Source organism: Oncorhynchus nerka, linkage group LG15 (assembly GCF_034236695.1).
Source record: "Oncorhynchus nerka isolate Pitt River linkage group LG15, Oner_Uvic_2.0, whole genome shotgun sequence".
NCBI lineage: Eukaryota > Metazoa > Chordata > Actinopteri > Salmoniformes > Salmonidae > Oncorhynchus > Oncorhynchus nerka.
The window spans coordinates 50,616,468-50,627,595 of NC_088410.1; the positions used below are offsets into that span (position 1 = coordinate 50,616,468).

The window sequence follows — 11,128 nt, forward strand, 5'->3', positions numbered from 1 at the left end:
ATGGAACATTTCAGAAACATGAGACCTACAATTTACATGTTGCGTTTTATATTTTTGTTCGATGTAGATTTAGATGGCTATCTGATGCACTGCATGATAGTCACCTATTATGTGAGGCATTTGTAGAATGCTGCCTGACTTGACCTGTGTACTGGGTTTATACGGTTGTCACACAACAGATTGTCTTTCACAATAACAATGTGGTTGGTCTAGAGGTGGAGAGACCTTTGTATTTGTGTCTTTTCACTCTTAAACTGGTTGCCTCCATTTCTTTTGATACATGTGCCTTTTGTCACTAATAAAAGAGAATGTGTTGTCCAGGGGTTTTGTAACGATGAATACTGCTCACTTTGGTGAGACATGATAACTTGGATCTGTGGTAATTTCAGCTGTCTATATCTTCTGTCTTGTCTGTGGCAGTTACTCCATGCTGAGAAGAGGAGAGAGTACCTGTACCAGCTGCAGGAGTTCATGGTGACAGACAACAGCCGCAACTGGAGGTTTAGATACGAGCTGGCCGAGTAAGTCTCCGGTTAATTTAGATTAGGGCCAATCTTTGTCATTCATTTAGGATTGAGTCCTCCATATTTCTCTCTTGAGGGCCCACTTGCCACTAGTCTCTGATGGCATGCACCACTTTAGTAGTCAACTTGCATGGGCCTTTCAATGGCTTAGGGAGGGATCACAGATCACATCCAGCTGCGTCCTCAAAGAATGCGCAGACTAGCTGGCAGGAGTGTGTACGGACATATTCAACCTCTCCCTATCCCTGTCTGTCATCCCCACTGGCTTCAAGATGTCCACCATTGTTCTAGTACCCAAGCAAGCAAAGGTAACTGAACTAAATGACTATTGCCCCGTAGTACTCACTTCTGTCATCATGAAGTGCTCTGAGAGGCTAATCAAGGACCATATCACCTTACCCAACATCCTCCATGTTAAGTAATGTTACTTTCCCTAACAAGAGAAAAAATGTTGCTCAAACAGAAGGGGGAACTGAGTCACTGACAACAACCAAAACAAAACAGGTGGCGTTTTAGGAGGGGTTCTGAAAGACAGTTATGGGGGTGTCCACTTAACTAGCAACCACTCCTGGAACCTAAAAGACACCCACCATGAGCACCTACTGATTTTGCCCGAGAAGTGGCAATCAAACGAAAAACCCACACCAATCGTAGACAGGAAGCAAACCAAAAAGGTGGCGCAAAACGAAAATCAGGGAAATCAGATAAAGGAATGTTTATCGAGAAATCAAAATAGGGAGAGCCAACTAAAGGTGTTAACCCTCTGCATCTACACTATACAGAGCATTCGGAAAGTATTCAGACTCTTTCACTTTTTCCACATTTTGTTATGTTACAGCCTTATTCTGAAATGGATTCAATTATGTTTTTCCCCTTCATCAATCTACACACAATGCTCCATAATGACGACGCAGTATTCAGACCTTTTGCTATGAGACTCAAAGGGGAGCTCAGGTGCATCATGTTTACATTGATCATCCTTGATGTTTCTACAGCTTGATTGGAGTCCACCTGTGGTAAATTCAATTCATTGGACATTATTTGGAAAGGCGCACACCTGTCTATATAAGGTCCCACAGTTGACAGTGTATGTCAGAGCAAAAACCAAGCCATGGGGTCGAAGGAATTGTCCGCAGACCGCCAAGACAGGATTGTGTTAAGGCAATCTGGTGAAGAGTACCAAAAAATGTCAGCAGCATTGAAGGTCCCCAAGAACACAGTGGCCTCCAATCATTCTTAAATGGAAGAAGTTTGGATCCACCGAAACTCTTCCTAGAGCTGGCCGCCCAGCCAAACTGAGCATTCTGAGGAGAAGGGCGTTGGTCAAGGAGGTGACCAAGAACCCAATGGTCACCATGGCAGAGCTCCAGTGTTCCTCTGTGGAGATGGGAGAGCCTTCCAGAAGGACAACCATCCCTGCAGCACTCCTCCAAACAGGCCACCAACAGGACAACGACCCTAAGCACACACCCTTAAAAAGTCATATGATTCTTGAATACTTTCCAAATGCACTGTAAATGCAGCAGCAATACCACCCTGCATCCCACTGCTGGCTTGCTTCTGAAGCTAAGCAGGGTTGGTCCTGTTCCGTCCCTGGATGGGAGACCAGTTTCTGCTGGGAGTGGTGTTGGAATGCCAGTAGGAGGCACCCTTTCCTCTGGTCTACAAAAAGATCTCAGGGCAGTGATTAGAGCCCCGTGTAGGAAGCCATCTTAAACTAGTGTCCTGACTCTTTGTGGTTACTTAAGATCCCATGGCACTTATCGTAAGAGTAGGGGTGTTAACCCCGGTGTTCTGGCTAAATTCCCATTCTGGCCTTAACACCATCATGGACACCTAATCATCCCCAGCTTACAATTGGCTCATTCATCCCCCCTCCTCTCCCATGTAACTATTCCCCAGGTCGTTTGTGTAAATGAGAATGTGTTCTCAGTCAACTTAGCTGGTAAAATAAGGTTAAAATAAAAAAAATCCACTTTGGTATTGTGTGTAGGACAGTGACCAGAAATATAAATGTAATCAATTTTAAATTCAGGCTGTAACAACAACAAATTGTGGAAAAAGTCAAGGGGTGTGAATACTTTCTGAAGGCATTTAACACTGGTCATTGTAACAATGTTTACATACTGTTTTACCCACTTTATATGTATATACTGTATGGCTCATCCTATATACAGTTGAATTCGGAAGTTTACATACAGTTATGTTGGCGTCATTAAAACTCGTTTTTCAACCACTCCACAAATTTTTTGTTAACAAACTATAGTTTTGGCAAGTCGGTTAGGACGTCTACTTTGCATGACACAAGTCATTTTTCCAACAATTGTTTACAGACTGATTATTTCACTTATATTTCACAATTCCAGTGGGTTAGAAGTTTACATACACTAAGTTGACTGTGCCTTTAAACAGCTTAGAAAATTTCAGAAAATTGTCATGGCTTTAGAAGCTTCTGATAGGCTAATTGACATCATTTGAGTCAATTGGAGGTGTCTACCTGTGGATGTATTTCAATGCCTACCTTCAAACTCAGTGCCTCTTTGCTTGACATCATGGGAAAATCAAAAGAAATCAGCCAAGACCTCAAGTCTGGTTCATCCTGGGGAACGATTTCCAAACACCTGAAGGTACCACGGTCATCTGTACTAACAATAGTACACAAGTATAAACACCATGGGACCACGCAGCCATCATACTGCTCAGGAAGGAGACACGTTCTGTCTCCGAGAGATGAGCGTACTTTGGTGCGAAAAGTGCAAGTCAATCCCAGAACAACAGCAAAGGACCTTGTGAAGATGCTGGAGGAAACGGCAACAAAAGTATATATATGCACAGTAAAACGAGTCCTATATCGACATAACCTGAAAGGCCACTCAGCAAGGAAGAAGCCACTGCTCCAAAACTGCCATAAGAAAGCCAGACTACAGTTTGCAACTGCACATGGGGACAAAGATTGTACTTTTTGGAGAAATGTCCTCTAGTCTGATGAAACAAAAATATAACTGTTTGGCCATAATGGCCATTGTTATGTCTGGAGGAAAAGGGGGAGGCTTGCAAGCTGAAGAACACCATCCCAACCGTGAAGCACGGGGGTGGCAGTATTATGTTGTGGGGGTGCTTTGCTGCAGGAGGGACTGGTGCACTTCACAAAATAGATGGCATCATGAGGTAGGGAAATTATGTGGATATATTGAAGCAACATCTCAAGATATCAGTCAGGAAGTTAAAGCTTGGTCGCAACTGGGTCTTCCAAATGAACAATGACACCAAGCATACTTCCAAAGTTGTGGCAAAATGGCTTAGGGACAACAAAGTCAAGGTATTGGAGTGGCCATCACAAAGCCCTGACCTCAATATTATAGAAAATTAGTGGGCAGAACTGAAAAAGCTTGTGTGAGAAAGGAGGCCTACAAACCTGCCTTAGTTACACCAGCTCTGTCAGGAGGAATGGGCCAAAATTCACCCAACTTATTGTGGGAAGCTTGTGGAAAGCTACCCAAAACGTTTGACCCAAGTTAAGCAATTGAAAGGCAATGCTACCGAATACTAATTGAGTGTATGTAAACTTCTGACCCACTGGGAATGTGATGAAAGAAATACAAGCTGAAATAAATAATTCTCTCTACTATTATTCTGACATTACACATTCTTAAAATAAAGTGGTGATCCTAACTGACCTAAGACAGGGAATTTTTACTAGGATTAAATGTCAGGAATTGTGAAGAACTGAGTTTAAATGTACTTGGCTAAGGTGTATGTAAACTGCCGACTTCAACTGTAACTACTGCTGTACACCTTTTCTATTCATATACTGTCTATACACACCATTTATTTATATTCCGGACTCTGACATCGCGCTCTCTGATTTATAGTTTTTTTTTGGGGGGGGGGGATTGTGTGTGTGTGTATTGATATTGTATTGCTGCGCTGTTGGAGTTAGAAACCTAAGCAGTTAGCTCCACCCGTAACAACATCTGCAAATCTGTATACGCAGCCAATGAATTATACTCCTTAGCAGCACGGCATATGGCAGTAAATCACTAACCTAAAAAAAACAAGAAAACTGACTACTTTTAAAACGGAGAGAGCCCTCCATGGTGCCTGCCTGGTCCCGTAACTGATAGTACTCTTTCCCACTCCATTGCACATTGTCAAGCCAAACATGAAAATGAATGAGTGACAAGGACTTGGTATGATAGCACAAACAGACGGGTAACCTGGCGACGTTCATGCTGTCACAAAAGCAGTCAATGGAAAAGATGGCAGGTGCGCCATCTAACTTTGTGCTCCCAAAACATATAGCAATATTGTTGGGCCTCTTTTGTGGAATGAAGACCTCCAGAAAAACAGTTTATTTTTTATTAGGATGACCCCTATACATTAGAGCCTGTGTGTGTGTTGAACAGAATTTCTCCATATGTGTCCACAGGCAGCTTATCCTGATCATAGAGTTGTACAGCCACTACGATGTGTATGACTACCTCAGACAAATAGCACTGACCCTCTGCTCAGACAAAGTGTCGGAAGTTCGGTGGATCTCTTACAAGCTGGTAGGCATGCCATTTTGTTCTTGTGTTATTGAAACTGTAACTGTTGAATGATCATGATCAGTTTCTTTTTTTTTATTGAACAACTTAAAGTAGTAATTGTGCTGAATGATATGAGGTGTGAGTATGTCTGTATTGTGTCAATTGGGATATTTCTGATGTTTCAAACTTCTGTGGAAGTAGACCGTTGTTATCTCCTCTTAATGCAGTGGCCTGCCTGCCTTTAGAATGGAAAGCACCAAAACGTTGCTTGTGTCCCAAATGGCACCCTATTATTCCCTCCCAAATGGCACCCTATTATTCCCTATAGACGGGATAGCAGACATGTGTTGTTGTGATTCTGGATGGCCAGATAACTAGCAACAATGAGAAGAAGCTGCCATGTGGGGAATCGTAGGTGGCTCGTTTCGGTTAGTTTTATCTTGTTCTTGATACCATGCCTTGTTTTGAGGTATTTTGACTGATGTCATATCTATGCTAATATGGCCAAAATTCGCTGGCTAGTTAACAAATAACTAATGATGTATTCGAGAGACCAGTGCTCAGTGTGCAAATGTATTTGTTTTCAATAGACAAAATATAGTTTACATATTGTCAACAATCTAAGCCAACCCTGTCTGTTTTGCCCCATAGTTGCACACGTGTTGGTTTTGTTGCTAAACAACCATCCCATCTATAATGCAGTACTTTTGACCAGGGCCCATTAGGCTCTGGTCAAAAGTAGTGTACTGTATAGGGAATAAGGTGCCATTTGGGACGAGCCTCTGTCTCATCTTTGTCTCGTCCATCCTAGGTGGTGGAGATCTTACAGAAGATGTATGCATGTGGAGCCCATGACCTGGGCCTGAACTTCATCAACGAGCTCATTGTCCGCTTCTGCCACTGTCCCAAGTGGGTGGGCCGCCAGGCCTTTGCCTTTATATGCCAGGTCAGGACAATGTTTTGTTCACGAAATGTCAATATATGAAAATCTGTACAAACATCATTTCCAATAGCTGCTGCGTTCAGAATTTATTTAATTTTTTTGTGAAATTGCGTCAGCTGTGCTTGCCATAGCACTATTCTGAAAGAATGAAGGTGTGAAGATTGTATGGCCATGGTTGACTGCTGGGTCATGTTTATTAGGCACCAAATGGAAATAAACTGACTGCAACAGGGAGGAACTACCTAGAGCAGGGGTGTCCAACCCTGTTCCTGGAGAGCTACCGTCCTGTAGGTTTTTGTTCCAACCCGTTGTAACTAACCTGGTTCAGCGTATCAACCAGTTAATTATTATAATCCGATGTGGTAGATCAGGGTTGGAGTGTGAACCTACAGGATGGTAGCTCTCCAAAAACAGGGTTGGAGAGCCCTGACCTAGAGTAGTCCAATAAGAAATTCTAATATTGTTTTCCATTGGAAAATAGTCAAACTATTTAGCATTCCCTAATGAATACGACCCTGCTCTCCATGTGTCATCTGTCTTGTCTCTCTATTTAAGTTGGTTTGTATTAACTCATTCTCCGCTGTGTTCCCCAGGCCATAGTGGAAGAGGACTGTATGCCAATGGACCAGTTTGCCCAGCACCTCCTCCCCAGTCTACTCAGCCTATCGTCGGACCCAGTCGCCAACGTTCGTGTGCTGGTGGCCAAAGCACTGCGTCAGAGTGTACTGGAGAAAGGTAAAGACTGAGTGGTGTAGGATGAAGTTGCCCCTATATGCTGATATGTGGTCAGTTAAGCATTTTCCCAACTAATGGTTCAGTTAGGACTGGGGGATGGGAAGCTAATCCTAGATCTGTACCTAGGTAGCCCTCAATGCACCCAAGAATAAAATACATATTTATTTGCCCCCGAGAGGGAATATGTCTTGTACATTTTTAAGCATTGGCAATATAAAAACCAATGGCACACATTCAAGCTATTGCTTGACAAACTCCTGGGTATAAGCTAAAGACGGCTAAATTGGACACTGATGATAGTTGTAGTACGTTGTCTTTCCCAGTGCAACAAATGCATTTCTCGTGGCATAGTAGTGTTTTGGCTCCTCCCAAAATGTGTGATACAGTATTTTCCATTATCCAAATGAGCAAACCACTTAGAATATTGTTTTTCTCTCTCTCTCTTCTGTCGACTATTTGCTCCCTTCATTTTGTTGGTAATGTTTTCCCTCTTTTCCTCATTGTTCCCCCTTTTTTTTTCATTCTTCATATTTCCCAATTTTCCTACGTTCTTATATTCCTTTTTAATTATGCATTGTGTGTTGTGACCATAGAAATATAATTACTCCCCACCGGTCCACTCATTATGGCCTCATTGATTTGAATTGAATGGGGGTACACGTTCTATTTCTAGGGTTGTGAAGCATGTAAAATGCGCTTTAAATAAATGCTGACTTTACTTGGCTCTCTCTGCAGCGTACTTTAAAGAGCCAGGCAGTGCCTACTCAGATGAGCTGGAGGAGACTGTGATGGCCCTGCAGGCGGACAAGGACCGAGACGTACGCTTCTTTGCCAGCCAGGATCCCAACATGGCCCTTATGGACACGGCTGCCTTAATCTAGACCCAGCCAGCCAGCTCCGCGCGCACAAAACAACTATCACCAGCAGCACTGATACCACTCAAACATACATGCATATACTTACATACATACAATTATTCATGTTCTCTCTCTCAAACATACACACACAATCATACATGCACACTCATGTGAATACTGACATCTATCATACATAAATGCATGCTCACCAACACACACACACACACGTACAGATGCACATACCCAAGTGTTTGCACATACACATCATGTGAAACAAGCACTCTAATCTCTGGGACTCCTCCCATTAGAGAACAATGAACAGGGATGGGGGGGCTAGATGGAGCCCACTGTAGTAGCAAACAGTGTGACACATCTTCCGGGACTCTCATTCTCCTCCTACCCACATTAGCATCCTAAGACTGAGACCCTGTAATCACAGACCACTTGTCGCTAAACCCGACAAGCATGTTCTCTCTCCAAAGCTAATAGTACATTTGTGATAATTGTGTGTTTGATTTCTATTTCCCGCTTTTCTCTGTGGATTTCTAAACAACTACAAAACGACAACTGACAACCTGATTATTCTGATGTGCGCATAAACTCAGGGGGACTCGGTCTGAAAACGGCAACTAGTTAAGCTAAACCAGCCACTGCAAAATGGCGTTGGATCCCAGGTGGAAATCAACCCACTGAGCGGCTCGGCTCTTGTCCCATCGTCGCTTCACCTCCACCCCTCCGTGTCCAGGCGGCTCTCTCAGGTCCTTTTGACTCATCTCGGTTTATCTCTCTTTCTTCATCTTATTTTCATGGGCCACTGTAACCACTACTGCTCAGGAGAAGGAACAACTGCATCACTCGGCACTCCTAAGTCATATTGGACACTTTATTGGTAGAACAAAAGATTATAATGAACTCATGGCTTCTTCCCCCTCTGTGTTTACCATGCCAATAATGTGTCCCAATTTTGGCAGAGACCAATTAAATACCTCACTTCCACAGTTTTGTCGTGGAAGTGGAGTTTGGGGCTTTTAGAATTGGGTGCAATGTTTTACAATGTTGCAGATATAGATATAATGTATGGACAGACATGAGAAAAATGCTTACACAATGCATCACAATCTGTACATTATATAAGGTTGCTGTCCCTGAAAAAGCCTCCGGTGTCAGCTGGACTTGCAAGTCCTTGGCTGCATCCCAAATGACTTGCAGAAAAAGAGAATTGATAGCACAATGTTGGGTATGCATGTGTTTTTTTCAATGGTCGAAAAGCCCTGTGAAGCACTCCCCCTTATCCACTTCCACATTGTGGATTCCAATCCCATTTTGGTCGACACCATGATAGCAAATTTATGGTCAAATGGTAGCTTTTTCGGTAAGTCGGACCACTGACCACAATTGTACAGTATAGGAATGGTTGTGCACCCAAGGTTTGTGTTCCAAGATGCTCTGACCGTTATGTACGTTCGAGAAGAAGTAACTTCCAAACATTGGCAAGCATTGTATAGCTCAACCAATGGAGCCAGTTTTTTTGAGGACCCAAGGCCAGTTTTAGGGGTTTCTGTAGAGACATGAGTGTGAATATAATGGGAGCAGTCACCAAGTCACTTTTGTAGTAATTTGATTCTATTTTTTTTTCTCCTGTGTTCATGGCAACTGATTTTTGACCATAGACACGACTTGAGAACTTAAACTGATTTTGGTGTGGCGTGCATCACACATCTCTCTTCCATGTTATGGAATAGTTCACTGCGCTATCGCAGTAGCCTACCTAACTCATCTCATCTGTCTGCAATTTGTGCCCATCTTGTTTTTTTTATGTGGTAGAACTGTTAATATATGCATTTTATGAAATGTATTTTTATTTTCAATTATGTACCATTGTTCAAAGATTTTATATCCTAACTTTGCAATTCAACCTTTGTAATATTCAATGGTTTCTTTTAAAGACGTTTTATGTATTGTTATTTTTAGTATTCTGTAATTAAAATGATAATATAAATCAGAAAAATCAAGATGTGGAATGTGGAGCCTGACTCCAAACTAACCTTGGAATGTCACAGCATTCTGTCACACCTGCGACAATTTTTTTTTAGGCCTACTTTTTGCGTTTTATATTCTATGTTCTGACGGAAATATTGCAGCTATTTTCAGATGAATATAACTAAACATAGTAAGAATCAGTTGACCTTAAAACATTAATGTTTTTCAACTATGAGGCTGTGTTATTGTTGCGCATCCACAAAATGGATGAGGGGTGTGATTGCGGCTTGCAATTCAAGGCATTCTTGCTGTTGGGCGTTTCTGCATCTGCAGGAACCCCCTCTATACTTCTGTATGCTGGTAAAGTGGAACGTACCAACGCGTTCTAAACCGCTCTGGGGTGACAAAAAAAACGTTGCCCTGTCTTCAACTATCTACATTTGGCTGCTTTGCTACCACTTGTGCAATCTTCCCGATGTTTTCATTATTTTGTTTTTTTCTAAGGACACAAACGGAGGCAGTGAGAACCTATTCAATTACATATTTATATGTAAAACAAATATTGCATTAGCTACAGTAGTGTGAATGCTAACTCAAATTAGCTGCTAGCATAGGTAGCTAACGTTGGCTAGCTAAGCCCAAGTTAAAATACCGCTCCATTGCCACACAGAACAAAAATATTTCAATTTTAGGACATCCCTACCCTAAACCCTAACTTTAGCCCCTATCCTTACCGTAACCATTTTAAATGTCAACTTGAGGTAACGTCTGAGTTGGGATGTCCCAATGATCCCGGATAACAAGAACCCTGAAACCAAGCTGTGCGCCTCCTCAGACTTTTGAGAATAGATCGTCAGCCTCTGCCACTATCCGTGCAGGTGAAGCACGCCTCCGTTTCATGCAGCGTGCCAGAACAGTTCTTCCACTGTCGGGAGAAATGGTAACGCATGTCGTGCTACCGCGGCGCTCCCTCACTTTATTGGAGCTGCTAAAACTTTCTGTAAAATGTATTCAAACAAATATATGTAATTACTACAACAATTATATTAAAACATTATAGAATGACAAACCAAATAAATAGCCTATGGATAGCAGCCTAGAGAAATTGTGGTTTCTTCCCTGGTGGTGGTGAGAATGATGAACTGTAGGCTGTGTGCAGACTGGATGCACATCAGAGGCTTGGCCACTTTGGCCAATCAGAGCGTTGAAAATGATCACCCCTAAGTAACTTTTTTATTTTTTTATCCCCATCAAAAATATGTCAGTTTAAGTTTAGAGAGCATTGAATGTGTCTCAATCCGCCAGTGTCGCACTTCAGCATCTGCTGTTGAAAGGTGGCAGAGCTACAACAGTGTTTGCCAGACCATGAGACATCCCGCAGATTGGTCATCTCACGTAAATGTCTGTAGCATCCGAACGGTTTGGCCTACAAACTATTATGATCACTCGATGGAAAGAGAAGATTCCGTTTTGCTCTAAAACCACCACAAGTGTCACGGGACTCGTCTGAAGGTAACCCGTACTGGTAAAAAAACAACGAATGGAAGTATGAAGATAGTT

The 11,128-nt window shown here is 42.4% G+C and overlaps 1 protein-coding gene across 1 annotated transcript in view; it reads left to right on the forward strand.

The window, feature by feature from the left end:
- Positions 1-9,596, forward strand: part of LOC115142858 (serine/threonine-protein phosphatase 4 regulatory subunit 1-like) — a 42,606-nt gene extending 33,010 nt beyond the window's left edge. Inside the window, 5 exon segments of the mRNA XM_029682661.2 lie at positions 421-521; positions 4,954-5,074; positions 5,865-5,999; positions 6,590-6,731; positions 7,467-9,596. Of these exon segments, the coding sequence (XP_029538521.2) occupies positions 421-521; positions 4,954-5,074; positions 5,865-5,999; positions 6,590-6,731; positions 7,467-7,612 (645 nt within the window). The 3' untranslated portion in view covers positions 7,613-9,596.
- The last annotated feature ends 1,532 nt before the right edge of the window (positions 9,597-11,128 follow it).